Source organism: Ranitomeya variabilis, chromosome 4 (assembly GCF_051348905.1).
Source record: "Ranitomeya variabilis isolate aRanVar5 chromosome 4, aRanVar5.hap1, whole genome shotgun sequence".
Lineage (NCBI taxonomy): Eukaryota > Metazoa > Chordata > Amphibia > Anura > Dendrobatidae > Ranitomeya > Ranitomeya variabilis.
Window position 1 is genome coordinate 145,531,895 of NC_135235.1, and position 15,658 is coordinate 145,547,552.

The 15,658-nt window shown below is 43.9% G+C and overlaps 1 protein-coding gene across 2 annotated transcripts in view; it reads right to left on the bottom strand.

Annotated features, from left to right (window-relative positions):
* The window catches only part of GRID1 (glutamate ionotropic receptor delta type subunit 1), a 2,026,904-nt gene that overhangs the window by 121,626 nt on the left and 1,889,620 nt on the right, over window positions 1-15,658 (bottom strand). For both annotated transcript variants that reach the window (XM_077259310.1, XM_077259311.1), the window contains exon 14: window positions 8,688-8,854. In XM_077259310.1, coding sequence (XP_077115425.1) covers window positions 8,688-8,854 — 167 coding nt within the window. The remainder of the gene's footprint in view (window positions 1-8,687; window positions 8,855-15,658) is intronic.

Genomic DNA, 15,658 nt, shown 5'->3' on the forward strand with positions numbered 1-15,658 from the left:
TCTTGTGGTCTTTCTCTACCTAAGTCCTCCTGTCTTAACAGGTTCCTACCTGTTTTACATACCTGCCTGCAGACCTGTCCCTACCGGTTCTTCCAGTGTACCAGCCTTGTCCGCCTGTCCTACCAGAGAGCCAGCTGTACCTGCCTGCCTACCAGAGAGCCAGCCGTGCCCGCCTTACTTACCAGTGTCTCTGTTGTACTCGTCTGCCTGTGTCTTAGCCATGCCCGCCTGTCTGCCAGAGTGCCAGCCATGCCCACCTGCCTATCTATGTTCCATTCCTTCGGTAGGATCAGCAGCCACAGCAAGACTCCACGATGGAGTGGTACCTGGTAGCTTCCTGCCGCACAAGTCTGACCTCACCATCAGAGGCTCCAGCAAAGATCAAGGAAGCTACTTAGTTACACCCAGTTACCTGTTGTGAATTCCGTTCTCGGACTTCCTCCTGTGGTCATGAATGGTACTTTGGTTAGTTCTGCTCTTGGACTCCCTCTGGTGGCTTCGAGCGGAACTGCTGGTCACTGAGGTTGGCTTTATCAGCTGATCTTGTTTATTGCTATGCTGGCTTGCTTCCCTATTTAACTCCACTCAGATCGTTACTTCATGCCAGCTGTCAATGTTTCAGTATTGGTTCAGATTTCTCTTGGACTTTTCTGAGGACCTGTCTACTCCAGCAGAAGCTAAGTCTTTGCTAGTTCATTTGTTGTTACTGCTTCCTGAATATATTTCTTAGTACTGCTAATTTCTAGTCCAGCTTGCTATCATGTTATTCCTTTGCTAGCTGGAAGCTCTGGGGGTGCAGAGTGGCACCTCCACACCGTGAGTCGGTGTGGGGAGTCTTTTTGCTTACTCTGCGTGGTTTTTTGTAGTCTTTTGTGCTGACTGCATAGTTCCCTTTTCTATCCTCTGACTATTTAGTGAAATCTGGCCTCCTTTGCTAAAACCTGTTTCATTCCTGTGTTTGTGACTTTCCTCTTAACTCACAGTCAATATATGTGGGGGTCTGCCTTTACCTTTGGGGAATTTCTCTGAGGCAAGGTAAGGTTTCTATTTCTATCTTTAGGTGTAGTTAGCTCTTAGGCTGTGAAGAGGCATCTAGGGAGAGTTAGGTACACTCCACGGCTATTTCTAGTGTGTGTGATAGGAGTAGGTTTTGCGGTCAGCAGAGTTCCCACTTCCCCAGAGCTAGTCCCGATTTTGAGTTTACTCATCAGGTCATTCCGGGTGCTCCTAACCACCAGGTCCATAACAGTTACCCGTCTGGTCTGTGGCACAGTGGGGCCTCACCCCCGCACGCCCGTGCCAACCGCGCGAGCGTGACAGTTTGCCCAGGCCATGCTGAGTCCCATGTACCTTCGCTCTTGGAGCAAGATGGACTCTCTTCTTGCCAATATAAACCTCCGACGGAAATGTTTACCCAGTCTGAAAGCCAATCATTCACTGCTCCATCCCCAATTGTCATCTCTAATGAGCTGTTTGATCAACTTCTTGCCTGCAGTCCTAATGACGAATCCATCCCAGCAGATCCTCCATGCTACAATGGGGATCCAAAGCAATGTCATGCGTTCTTGGAGCGGTGCTTGCGTTATTTCAAGTGGCATGCTCCTTATTTCCATACAGACTGGTTGAAAGTAGGTTTCTTAATGACCTACCTAAGAGGAGATGCTTTGTTGTGGCTCAACCCACTCTGGGAAGCAGGGGACCCCATCATCTCGAATATGCCGGCCTTCCTGGTGGCCTTCTGTAAAGCCTTCAATAAGCCTAGTACTGCATCCCTAGAAAAGTCTTCCCCTCCAAGCTCACAGAGACGGTCCAGACAACAGAAACCTGTAGGTAAACCGTCACTTCCGTCCATGACCGTCCAAGACTCACCTGCTCCACAACCTGCTGAAGCAGCAACCCGAGCAAGATCCAAGAGGTCTATTAAGAGGGGGCTGGCAAATCTGCAGCCTAAATCTTGTGCTGAGGTTGAAATACGGTATCTCTGTTGTTGTAAAGGACATTCAGATGGTCTCTGCCCTGTGAAGACTGTACTCCAAAACCCTGGGCCAGTGGGAGAGGCTGTCCCTGGCGAGAGTACTTCCTCTCTATCAAAGTTAATGACTGTTTCTCTGCCTTCTGGAGCTTTGTTGTGTTTAAGCCGCCTGTCATACGGAGTCCGTGTATGGTCTCCATTCTACAGCTCCAGAACCTAGTGTGGGCATTGTCTGATAATGGCCGAGCCCTGCTAAAGAGCAGTCTAGTCCTGCAAGGACAACTACAGCTCCAAGTTGGAGCCTTATACATGAAGAAGTTTGTTTTCTGTATGCTGTCTGTTATGCCCATGGGTAATTCTGAGCCAAGGACTCTAACACCCACTCTGGTCAAGAGTTCCAGTAAAGTGCTTTGTTTGAACTTACCCAGTCTTGAGAAGTGTCTGGCTCCCATGCGTCAAAGACAGTTAGCAGTGTCATCTTCTTCAGCTGGTCTACTAGTCATAGAGCCAAGGTGTGCTGACGTCACTGAAGATGGGGAAGCAGTGACGATTAGGGTTGAGCGACTTTTATTTTTATAGGATCGGGTCGGGTTTCACAAAACCCGACTTTCTCAAAAGTCGGGTCGAGTGAAATCGGCCGATCCTATAAAAAAGTCGGGGTCGGCCGAAACACGAAACCCAATGCAGTGCAATGGGATACTATGGTTCCCAGGGTCTGAAGGAGAGGAAACTCTCCTTCAGGCCCTGGGATCCATATTTAAGTGTAAAATAAAGAATCAAAATAAAAAATATTGATATACTCACCCTCGGACGCGCCCTGGTACTAACTGGCAGCCTTCCTTCCTAAGAATGAGCGCGTGAATAACCTGCGGTGACGTCACGGCTTGTGATTAGTCGCGTGAGCGGTCACATGGGTGGCCACGACCAATCACAAGCCGTGACGTCATCTAAGGCCCTTCACGCACTCATTCTTAGGAAGGAAGGCTGCCAGAAAGAAGCCGAGGGTGAGTATATTCCTATTAGGTATATACTCACCCTCGGACGCGCCCTGCTTCTTTCCGGCAGCCTTCCTTCTTAAGAATGAGCGCGTGAAGGGCCTTAGATGATGTCACGGCTTGTGATTGGTCACGTGAGCGGTCACATGGGCCGAGGGTGAGTATATCAATATTTTTTATTTTGATTCTATATTTTACACTTAAATATGGATTCCGATACCGAATTCCGATATCGCAAACATATTGGAACTCGGTATCGGAATTCCGATACCAGATTCAGAAGATCGCCGACCTCATGGCCGACCCGTTTCGCTCAACCCTAGTGACAATGTCTCCACACATCTCCAGTCACTATAGCAGTAAACAGTTAGTCGTCGAGTCAATTTGTGCTGATGTCACCGTAGATGGGGAAGCGGTGACGATCTCTCCACACATATCCAACGACTATATCTGTAATCCATTCCTAGGAACATCCCTGCCGTTTGGACGATTTCTTCTGGATAACGGGCAGAAGATGGTTCCTATGTGGATACCTTCAACGTCCTTATGGCCGGCTGGTGAAGATTTCAAAACAGAAGTTTGTTCACTTCAATTTTTCTCTGACCCGGTGGAGGTGTTGTTCTCCACACTCATCTAATGACTTTTCCTGTGTTCAGTATCCAAGAACTTCTCTGCTACCTGTTGGGCAAAAGTTGAACCCCGTGGGAGGGTTTCCAAGTGTCCGGCTGGTGAAGATGTTAAGACAGCAGCATTTAAATCCCTGTTGCCCATCTACCTGGAGGAGGTGGTCCAGCTCATTGTGGAAGCTAACCCTGTTGAGCACAAAGAGACTTTGCTTTCTGAGATTCCTGATAAACCGCCTGCCTTAGGCTACTTTCACACTAGCGTCGGTACGGGGCCATCGCCATGCGTCGACCCGACGTACCGACGCATTGTGTGAAATAAAAGCACAACAGGGGCAGCGGATGCAGTTTTTCAACACATCCGCTGCCCCATTGTAATGTCCGGGGAGGAGGGGGCGGCGTTTCGGCCGCGCATGCACGGTCGAAAATGGCATACACGACGCACAAAAAAAGTTACATGTAACTTTTTTTGTGCTGACAGTCCGCCAAAACACGACGCATTCGTCGCACGACGGATGCAATGTGTGGCCATACATCACAATGCGTCGCTAATGCAAACCTATGGAGAAAAAACGCATCCTACAGGCAACTTTGCAGAATGTGTTTTTTCTCCAAAACGATGCATTGCGACGTGCGTTGAAAGACGCAAGTGTGAAAGTAGCCTTATTCTACCCTGAAGATGTTATGATGGCCTGGTCTGTGTGTGGACAGACTCTTCTTCTGCAAATCATCCTGGTGAGCTTGAAGGGGCCGTAAACGGGGGGGTACTGTAACAACCCGGCTGGCATCACTGCATGGCCTCCCATCCCCCACCTGCATTACACTCAAACTCACTTACTTCTCTGGACCATATTGTGACTTCTCTCTGCTGCCAGCTCTATGCTGTGTGTCTCATGTCTGTTGCTTGCTCTGTTCATGCTCTGTCTGTGTGCATAGGGGAGTGGCGCAGGCAAATCCTGTGTTTTATTGAGACTGTGTGCACCTTGCTAAGGTGTCCCTGGCCAATTGCTATGAGGCTTCCTGTATTTAAGACATACCCACCCACTGGTGGGGGCCTGTGCAACTTATTCCCTCAGTCAGTTCTTAGCTGCTGAGGTGCCAGGCCCTGTCTCTGTGACTCTTTTGTCCACCACCCAGGGGGACATTGTACCCTGGTCTGTGTCCTGTGTAGCCACCCAGTGGGGCGTAGTACCCTGGCTTGTGTCTGTGTCTGTGTGCCTTGTCTGTTCCTGACTCTGTCTTAGTCTAATCCTGTTCCTGTGTTTGTTTATATCCCAGTCTTGGTTTGCTTTCTCTGCTGTGAGTACTCTGTGTCTTGCTTTGCTCTGCATTCTGCAACCTTGCTTTTCTCCATGCTCTGCACTCTGTGGCTTTGCTCTTGGCTCTGCCCTCTGTCTCTTGCTCTGCACTCAGCTCTGTACTCTGTGGCTTTGCTCTTTGCTCTGCACTCTGTTGCTTTGCTCTGCACTCAGGTCTGTACTCTGACTTTGCTCTGCTCTGCACTTGGTCTCTTGCTTTGCTCTACTCTCAGCTCTACACTCGGTGTCTTGCTTTTCACCACTCTTGGCTCTGCACTCTGTGGCCCTTCTCTGCTCTGTGCTCTGTGGCTCCACTCCTTGCGGCTCTACCTGGCTCCGCTTCTTGCGGTTCTACCTGGCTCCACTCCTTGCGGTTCTACTTGGCTCCGCTCCTTGCAGTTATACCTTGTTCTGCCTCCTGCATCTCTGTTCTTTGCTCCCCCTCCTGTGTTTCTGCATTTGGCTCTGCCTCCTGCTCTTGGCTCCACCTCCTGCTTTTCTGTATTTGGCTCCACCTCCTGCTCTTGGCTCTGCCTCCTGCGTTTCCGCACTTGGCTTTGCCTCCTGCTCTTGGCTCCGCCTCCTGCATTTCTGTGCTTGGCTCCACCTTCTGCTCTTGGCTCCACCACCTGCATTTCTGTTCCTGGCTCTAGCTCCTGTGCTTCTGCTTTGCATCCGCTCTTGCGGTCTTTCTCTACCTAAGTCCTCCTGTCTGAGCAGGTTCATACCTGTTTTACATACCTGCCCGCAGACCGGTCCCTACCGGTTCTTCCAGTGTACCAGCCTTGTCTGCCTGTCCTACCAGAGAGCCAGCCATACCTGCCTGCCTACCAGAGAGCCAGCCATGTCCACCTTCCTTCCAGTGTCTCTGTTGTACTGCCTGTGTCTCGGCCATGCCCACCTGTCTGCCAGAGTGCCAGCCGTGCCCGCCTGCCTATCTATGTTCCGTTCCTCCAGTGGGATCAGCAGCCACAGCCAGACTCCATCCTGGAGTGGTACCTGGTAGCTTCCTGTCGCACAAGCCTGACCTCACCATCAGAGGCTCCAGCAAAGACCAAGGAAGCTACTTAGTTATGCCCTTTCCAGGGTAGTATGGTCTGTGGCACAGTGGGGCCACACCCCCGCACACCCGCGCCAACTGTGCGAGCGTGACACCTTCATCAAAAACCCCATATATTGTCCCTTAGGGTCAAACAGATGATAAGGTCAGCAATATCAAATGTGTCAAGAAACATGTGGTGTTACCTTATGATGTGACTACCTAACAAAATGAGTGCATACTCAAAGATTTATAGTCACCACTTTTTCCTTTAAACATATTAGGAGATTAACACCGTTGAGACAATAGGCATATAACAAAACTGCAAAGGTCTCACCTGCATTGATGCCACTGAGGACATAACCTTTATTCAAAAACAGGCGGTGGATCCTATCAAACCCCTTCCCGACGCATTTCCCTCTGCTCATCAGGGGATGTACGTGGGGCCAGCATAGTCGTGCCGTTAACCAAGCTGCTGTAAATCTTAAAAACTATGTTACTATGTTACTATGAGTCTGCATCATTCTTGCAATTAAAGAACTTATTTCTGGCTGTGTGTTTATTTACAAAATAACTACAGAATTAGTAATGGATAGGTGTCTTACGTGACATCTTATAAGACATCAATCCCACAAATATGAACCCCACTTGCCACCTCAACAGGGCAAGTTGGAACAGCCGGGAAAGCACCAGAATTCTAATAGATGCACCTTTTATGGGCAGCTGTGGGCTAATGTTTTTACAATGGGGGAGCCAATATCAATTGCCCCTTACCAGCCATAGAATACCAGTCCCCAGCTGTCTGATTTGACAAGGATAATGGTCAAAAATGGGGGGGACCCCACATCATTTTTTTAAATTATTTAAATAATTAAAAATAAAACATAGTGGAGACCCCTCTGCTGAGAGCTGAGGGTTGTTAGCCAACAGCTGTCAGTTTTGCCAGGTTGGTTATCAAAAATACAGGGGAACCCATGCTGTTTTTTTTTTATTATTTATTTAGCGCACAGGTTGCGGCTGATGTATACTCCCATCAGCCATCTCCTTCTCTCGCTGGTATAAGTGGCAGCAGGAGCAGTTGTACCATCAGCCGACGCCAGTTTCTGAACACAGCTGTGGGCTTACACTGTCATTTGACTATGTAGGAATTGCGGCTTTCTGGCCAGCAGTAATGATTTTACCGCTGATCAGAAGCAGTGTTTGACGCTCTGTCATGCACATGACAGTGTGGCAAATACTAGATGTTCAGGCCCCCTATTCAAGTGAATGGCATCTGGGTTCACGTCCAGGTTCTTTTCTGGTACCCAAACCCAAACTGTTTGTAACTGTTCGTCCGAACCCGCCAGACCCGAACATACAGGGGTTCGCCTATCTCTAGTCACATGCTATAGTTCTTTCCTATCAGACAGGATCACCATTTGAACTAGATTTCCACTGTGCATAATTATAATAGCATAGATTTGGCAGTTCTTAAAACTTTACTAATTTGCAGTGAAGAGATAAGTGCATATGCTCAAATTGATTTTCTTCCTCTAATCCTTTTCTTCTATCATTGGTTTATTTGTATTTACAAACAGGACCCTTCTTATCCTGGGCACGTCTTATGATTGGTCTGAGCACAAAATCTATCTACTGCCTTCTTTTAAGGATGATGTTACATTGTACAGGCTAGAAATTAAGATGCTAAAGTGAACTACACAATATTAGCAGAGGACATCCTGAACAATTGTCCAAGGGGCTATACTTGGGACAACCTACATTGGCTGCCCCTTTGTTCGTGCATCGTTAGGCTATATACACACTTTGGGGGTTGTATAGTACAGTAGAGACTGTAGTAGAGTGATAAACCTCAAAGATTGGTTAGGTAACAAAAACAGCCCTTCGGACAGCCAATGAACGGTCCCCCAAAGAAAGCCCTGTAGATCTACAATATCTGGTTTCCTGTATTTCCCATCAAAGCCCAGGCTTTGGCTAATCTCTCATTTATTGTGCAGTTGATAATAATGAATGACTATATTCCTAAAGCTTGGACCGCTTCTGCTGGTTCCTCCTTTACTGGATGTGGTTGATAATGATTACTGATTTATCTGAAGCTGGGACTGCCGATCATACATATTCTAGATAGCTTATGATAATAACTGATTACTTCTGTCTCAATGATAGAGATAATCTAACAGGTCTACTCCGTCCCCCGTCCTATTCCTGCTCTTTAACACAGCCACATTTTCATGGCTGTGCGTTGATGAGCCTTTTATTACATACTCTAACTGCAGCCCAACCACAAGCCTCCCGTTTAGAGGATCTTCTCCCTGTGCAAAGAACACCGCCTAAGGTTGCCAAAACATATCCAAATATATATATATATTTAGTGGTATATACTATAGCCTTCTGTCAGAGAGGTTTAAAATCCTGCCAAAACATACCTCAGACACAGCCTCATTATGTAAATGGAACAGATTTTTCTTTACTGACCCTCAACCAAAATGTTGTATAAATCAAATATTTAAAAACTGCATGAAAACGGTAAACTTAAAATAGTTAATGCCACAGTCTCAGATTATTTAATTCTCAATCTCAAACCCTTTATAGACCTCATTTAGTATTTAAGATAACATAGATTTGTGCTACTTATTTTTACTGCCATTTTACTATCTGCTCACCTTTCATATTAGGATATGTGAAAGGTGTGTGTGTGTGCTGATGCCGCAAACAAACTACAAGAAGTTAACACACAAATAAATAGAAGTAGACTGCTATTACCTCTGGGAGAAAATATCTCTGTATGGACTGCCATGTTGAAGAGCTATTCCATAGCCTTTGCTACTAATGCTGTTTCCAATGACAGTCACTGAACATTCATCATCTGTGAGGGCTGCATACTCCACTACTGTCACATCCCATAAGAATGCATAGTTTCCTTTCTTTGCCTGGAAGTAAGGAATAATAAAAAGACAAAGAAAACATATACAGCAAATGTTAAGAATATATTATATTTTAGTACAATTGGGAGACAAGAATAAAGAAAATTGTATAATGACATAAAGCACAAAGCAAATCCGAAGTGAAGGCTTTGACAATGGGATCTTTCCCATGAATGACTGTTTTCACTGATTTTAATTAAATGTAATTTTTAAATTGGTGAAGAAAATGCTTATACTTAACTCTAAACTGGATTAATCACAATTTTTTTTTGCATACAACTTCATTGAAATGATTCTATATATAGTCTTTTATGCCATTTGCTGAAAGTAATCATGACTTTATCAGAGTATTATTTTTTTACATCTATGTGATAAATAATAAGTACCGAACAACAGATGGCTCAAGGATTAAGCACAAAAGAATGTGAATTTAGAGGCCCTGGCTTACTTTCCTGTACATTTGCATAAATAATGCATGAACATGAATCCATCACCAGTGGCATGAATTATGTGAATGTATAGGCTGCTTTATCAAACAAGGAAAGCTGTTCCTAGCAACGAATAAAAAAAAAATCTTGTATTAAAAAAGGCTTATTCTGTTTAGCACTGTTCTTATTACTTCATAAAGAATATGCTTGGCAACTAAATCTAAAAGGAAATTAAAGCTAAACCACAAAAAAATAGTTCTTTTGAGGAAAAAAAACCTTTTAAGTTTCCATATCATATACAACATGTTTTGTTCTTTCACGCTTTACCAGAATTGATGAGTTGTTTATTCTACAAATTCTTATTAAACACATATAATGGAAGGGAACGGCATCCAATGACCTCTACTGCTGCCCTTTTAAGGCAGAACACAAATACTAACATTATGTTTTTCTCTAAAGCCTGGTTAGGCACATATTATTTTTCTTTACATACCGTAATTAAAAAACAAAACCTTAGAAGATACTTTAAAGAGTGTTGTCTTAACAACAATTGAGGTCCAAATCAATGTCATAAAGGGCTATCATTGCTCAAATGAACCCTATAATATTGATATAAGATAGAGATTAATGGGCTCAGTGGTTAGCACTGTTGCTTTCCAGCGCCGGCGTCCTGGGATGAAATCCCATCCGCATTCTCGGACACACATCCAGCTGAAGATTATTGTAGTGCACAAACTTGCCAGGTCTGTGCATAGCAATGCATTCTGTTGGCCAATCAGAGACTAGCAGCTGACATCAGCGTACATGTGACGGGGCGCATGGCAGTGACATCATGCACACCAGTCACTTGAACTCTGAAGTCAGCTTCTAGCTTCAGAAGACGATGTAAAAAGAGAAAGGAAGTAAGATGAGTAGGGAGGTTTTGTTGTGTTTTTTTTGTATGCATTAAACAACAGCGGTGCTGCCAGGATGGGGAATATATACCAGGATGGGAGAGTATATACATGGATGGGTTGCATATACAAGGATGGGGACATATACATGGACTGGAGTGCATCTATATAAATTGGGGGCATATACATGTATTGGGGGAGCTTGTACATGGATTGGGGGAGTATATGCAAAGATGGGGGCATATACATGGATTTGGGGAACATTTACAAGGATGGGAGGCATATACATGGAATGGGGGAGCAAATGCAAGGATGGGGAGCATATATATGGCTTGGTAGAGCATATACATGGATGGTGGTGCATATACATGAATTTTGGGGCATATGAAAGGATGGGGGTGCGGATACATGTTTTGTCGGAACATATACATGGATTGTGGGAGCATATGCATGAATTGAGGGAGCACATACAGGGTTGGTAGGCATATACAAGGATGAGGGGCCCATACAAGCCTGGAAGAGCATATATATGGATGGGGAGCATATATAAGGATGTGGGAATATAAATGGATTTGGTGAGAATTTACAATGATCATGGTCCACAAACATGGATGGGGTTATATACAAGAATGGGGGCAAATACAAGGATAGGGGGACATATACATGGATTGGCATAGCATATACAAGGATGGGGGAACATATACATGGAAGGGGCATATCTATGGAATGGGGGAGTATATACAGTGATGAAAGAGCATATACCACAAAGATAGGGGAGCATATACCACAGGGATGGGGGAGCATATACTGCAAGGATAGTGGGAGCAAATACCCTCAGGATGGGGTGAATATATCAGGATAAGGGACATACACCAGGATGGGGTGAACATACCAGGAAGTGGGGGCTTATACCAGGTTGGGGGATCATGTACCAGGATAGGGAGCATATTCCTTTATATCTGCAGTCTGGTATCCCTGCTCCTGTCTGTGCCTGCTCTCTATTGCCCCTGACTTCTCTCTGCTGCCCTGTGATTGCTCTCTGAATGAGTTGTTTTTTCTAAATTAAAACCTCAGGATTCATGCTTATTTGCTGTGTTGGCAATTTGCCATAAATAAGTGGGTTTTGGGTTGCATCTTGGGCACTTGGTCTCCAAAAGGTCATCACTGCACTATACTTAAATTGCCAAAAGAAAGACAGCACATGAAACTTGACCTACAGCTAGAAACATGCACTGTTAATAATAATTTTCTTTGTTATTTACATTGCCAAATCACTTTAGAATCATAGAACACTTTAAATTGGAATCTGAGGATAACTTTATGTAACGTACGTGATCTATCTAAAACCCTGTAATTCCAAAATTTATCTGAATTAAAAAGCTGTGTAGTCAAAATCCCCTTTACCTTCAATTCACATTTTGGAAATCTAATAACATTCTTCAAGCAAATTTCTATTAAAGAGAAGCTACAGATATGGGGTTATTTTGTAGGATAATATCAGGTGCCTGTCCACCTTACTGAAGGTGCTGCAACTGAGAAAAAATGAACTTTATTTCTCTCAGGAGTATGCCGGAGTAGTTACAGTTACTGCTCAGTGAATATTCAGCGGCAACTGTAATAACGCCCATGCCATGACATTTAACTGTTGGCTCTGTATTGATGCTCTGAAAAGTTGGATGTTAGTCAAATTTTTGGCACATGCATACAACCACTGCTCGTAGTGTTGCGAGTAGTGACTGAAGCAGTGCTAGCACACCTGTATGACAGAAAATCGACAGTACACAGAAGTAATAAAGTTCATTCTCACCTGGGAGGATAGTAGTGGTCTGATGTGAGTTTAAAATCTATGAAAATTTAAATTTTGCGTCATATTTTGAGGATTTTAAATACTGTACTTACTTCATATACAATTTAGGTCAACGTCATAGTTTAAGGTCCTATCAGAGCAAGTGCTCCCACTGTTATGAAGCGCAAGTCCAGTTTAGGAGCAATGATGCACTCGACTACTGTAGGCTAAGTGAATATATCTTTCTTTAATACCACCAGTTAGCTACAGCTTCGAGGAGAAGCGGACAAAAATGACTGTCGTGTTAAGGGACTGCACAAACAAGAATTTACACATATTGTGTGACAAATCATAATCTTCTGGTTCTGAGCAGAAGCAATGTTAGGTTCTTGTTTTATAAAGTATAAGCATAACTCAATGTATCAGTTTTGCTGCAATATACCTTTGAAGCATCAATCCATATTCAAGAAACCATGTGTAGTGTTATGATTTATTTAGTCTACTTTTTCTTTGTAAAGAGACATTTTTCCTTGCCTACATTCTACAGGAGTCAGATAAAATTCTTCCTAAAACTCCTAGCTACCGTACCTTTTTCACTGTGTTTTGGACATCGTGTTCAGTACTAAGATTGTGTTTTCTTGAATACAAGTAGGATTATTGTATCATAGTTTCTTAAACTTCAATACAGCTTTCTAGCTTTGGATTTTCTTTTTTGTTTACCCTTATTGAGCTTCTTTGCACAAATCTTATCTTTTTTTATATATTATATTTTTATTTTATGTACCGAATAAGGTTAATCTGTAAGATAAAAACTGTGTGAAATAACTAGTACACTTTTTTTAAATATAGTTTAAAATTATGTAAGCAAACTATATGATATATTTTACTTAGAAAATTAACTTTTTCTGTTTTAGAAACATACAGGTGCTTCTCATACAATTGGAATATCTTCAAAAAGTTAATTTATTTCAGTTCTTCAATACAAAAAGTGAAACTCATATAGAGAGTCACTACAAATAGAGTGATCTATTTCAGGTGATTATTTCTGTTAATGTTGATTGGCTTACAGTCAATGAAAACCCAAATGTCATTATCTCAGTAAATTAGAATACTATAATAATGGTGTTATAAACAACAGCTTCAAAACTTATTTTAAAATCCAAAATGTTGGCCTACTGAAATGTATGTTCAGTAAATGCACTCAACATTTGATCAGGGCTCCTTTTGCATTACTGCATCATTGTGGCATGGCATGGAGGCGATCAGCATTTGGCACTGCTGAGGTTTCATGGAAGCCCAGGTTGCTTTAATAGCAGCCTTCAGCTTGTTTGCATTGTTGGGTCTCATGTCTCTCATCTTCCTCTTGACAATACAGAACAAGGCCAGGCGAGTTTGCTGGCCAATCAAGCACAGTGATAACTGTTGTTTTTAAACCAGGTATTGTTACTTTTGGCCAATTCCTGCTGGAGAATAAAATTTCCATCTCCAAAAAGCTTGTCTGTCAGCAGAGGGAAGCATGACATGTTCTAAAATTTCCTTGTAGACAGCTGCTCTGACTTTGGTTTTGATGAAACACAGTGGACCTACACCAAAAGATGACATGGCTCTCCAAACCATTACTGATTGTGGAAACTTCACACTAGACCTCAAGCAACTTGGATTGTGTGCCTCTACACTATTCTTAAAAACTCTGGGACTTTCATTATCCAAAGTTTACATTCTTCTGAAAACAACACCTTGGACCACCGAGCAACAGTCCAGTTCTTTTTCTCCATAGTACAGGTAAGGCTTCTTTCACACTAGCGTCGGGCTCGGCCCATCGCAGTACGTCGGGCCGAGGTCCCCGACGCTAGCGCTGTCTCCGCCGCACAACGGGGGCAGCGGATGCATTTTTCCAGCGCATCCGCTGCCCCATTGTGAGGTGCGGGGAAGTGCGGGGAGGTGGGGGCGGAGTTCCGGCCGCGCATGCGCGGTCGGAAAAAGCGGACCGTCGGGAGCAAAAAACGTTACATGTAACGTTTTTTGGTCCCGACGTTCCGCCACAGCACGGTGCAACCGTCGCACGACGGTTGCGACGTGTGGCAATGCGTCGCAAATGCATCGCTAATGTTAGTCAATGCTGAAAAAACGCATCCTGCAAGCACTTTTGCAGGATGCGTTTTTTCGGCAAAACGACGCATTTGCGACGTATTGCAGTTAACGCTAGTGTGAAAGTAGCCTAAGACACTTCTGCTTCTAGCATGTCTATTGGTCATGAGTGGCTCAACACTGGGAATGCAACACTTGAAGCCCATGTCTTGGATACATCTGTGTGTGGTAGCTGTTGAAGCAATGACTCCAGCAGCAGTCCACTCCTTGTGAATCTCTCCCAAATTTTTGAATGGTATTTTCTTAACAGTCTTTCAAGGCTGTGGTTATCCCAGTTGCTTGTGCACCCTTTTCTACCACATTTTTTCATTCCACTCAACTTTCCATTAATATGCTAGGATACAGCACTCTGAATAGCCAGCTTCTTTAGCAATGACCTTTTGTGGCTTACTCTCCTTGTGGCGTGTGTCAATGACTGCCTTCTGGACATCTGTCAAGTCAGCAGTCTTCCCCATGATTGTGGAGCCTATTAAAACAGACTAAGGGACCTTTTTAATGCTTAGGAATAGTTATGAGCGAGTGTACTCATTGCTCGGGTTTTCCCGAGCACGCTCGGGTGACCACTGAGTATTTATGACTGCTCGGAGATTTAGTTTTCATCACATCAGCTGAATGATTTACAGCTACTAGCCAGGCTGAGTACATGTGGGGGTTGCCTGGTTGCTAGGGAATCCCCACATGTAATCAAACAGGCTAGTAGCTGTAAATCATTCAGCTGCCGTGATGAAAACTAAATCTCCGAGCAGTCATAAATACTCCGAGGTCATCCGAGCATGCTCGGGAAAACCCGAGCAACGAGTACACTTGCTCATCACTACTTAGGAAGCCTTTGCAGGTGGTTTTTGCTAATTATTCTAATTTACTGAGATAATAACGTCTGGGTTTTCATTGACTGTAAGCCATAATAATCAACATTAACAGAAATAAACAGGAAAAAAATCCTCCAGATAAGCATAATTAGTTGTAATGCAATTGTATGCACATAGGACCCAAAGCAAATATAATGTAGAGCAGACTCACTGACTGAGCAATTGGAAAAAGGAGAACCTGAGTCAAAACTACCAAAAAATATTTTCCATTTTTATTCGAATACAAAAAGACACTTAAATGCCACAGAACACATTAAAATGGTAATGTGAATGAGTAAATGGCATGTGGAGCAACCAGAATACCCAAAGAATAAAATGCTTGCCAAGTTGCACTAAGATGTAAAATAAATGCATGGTAAAAAGACACTCATCTAAAAACTCATGTTAGTAGCCTGCTTCAAAATATATTATAAGCATAGCTCTGTTCAGAGGGACAAAGTGTTCTACACACTTGAAATAGATTGTTAGGGCTAGCGGAACGCACCGAGTAAATATAGATGTTATTATTGGTGCATTCGCAGCCCGGGGTATACCGTGCAGGAGGAACCTGCTGCTAGCAAATGATGGCACTATATGGCGGTTTAAGCGACCTCTGTTACTTCACAGAGTCGCACGGAAACAAGACGCTGTGCCCTGTTAACCCCACAGGAGTTCACAGCTAACTGCCGAGCTGAAGGCAGTCTGTG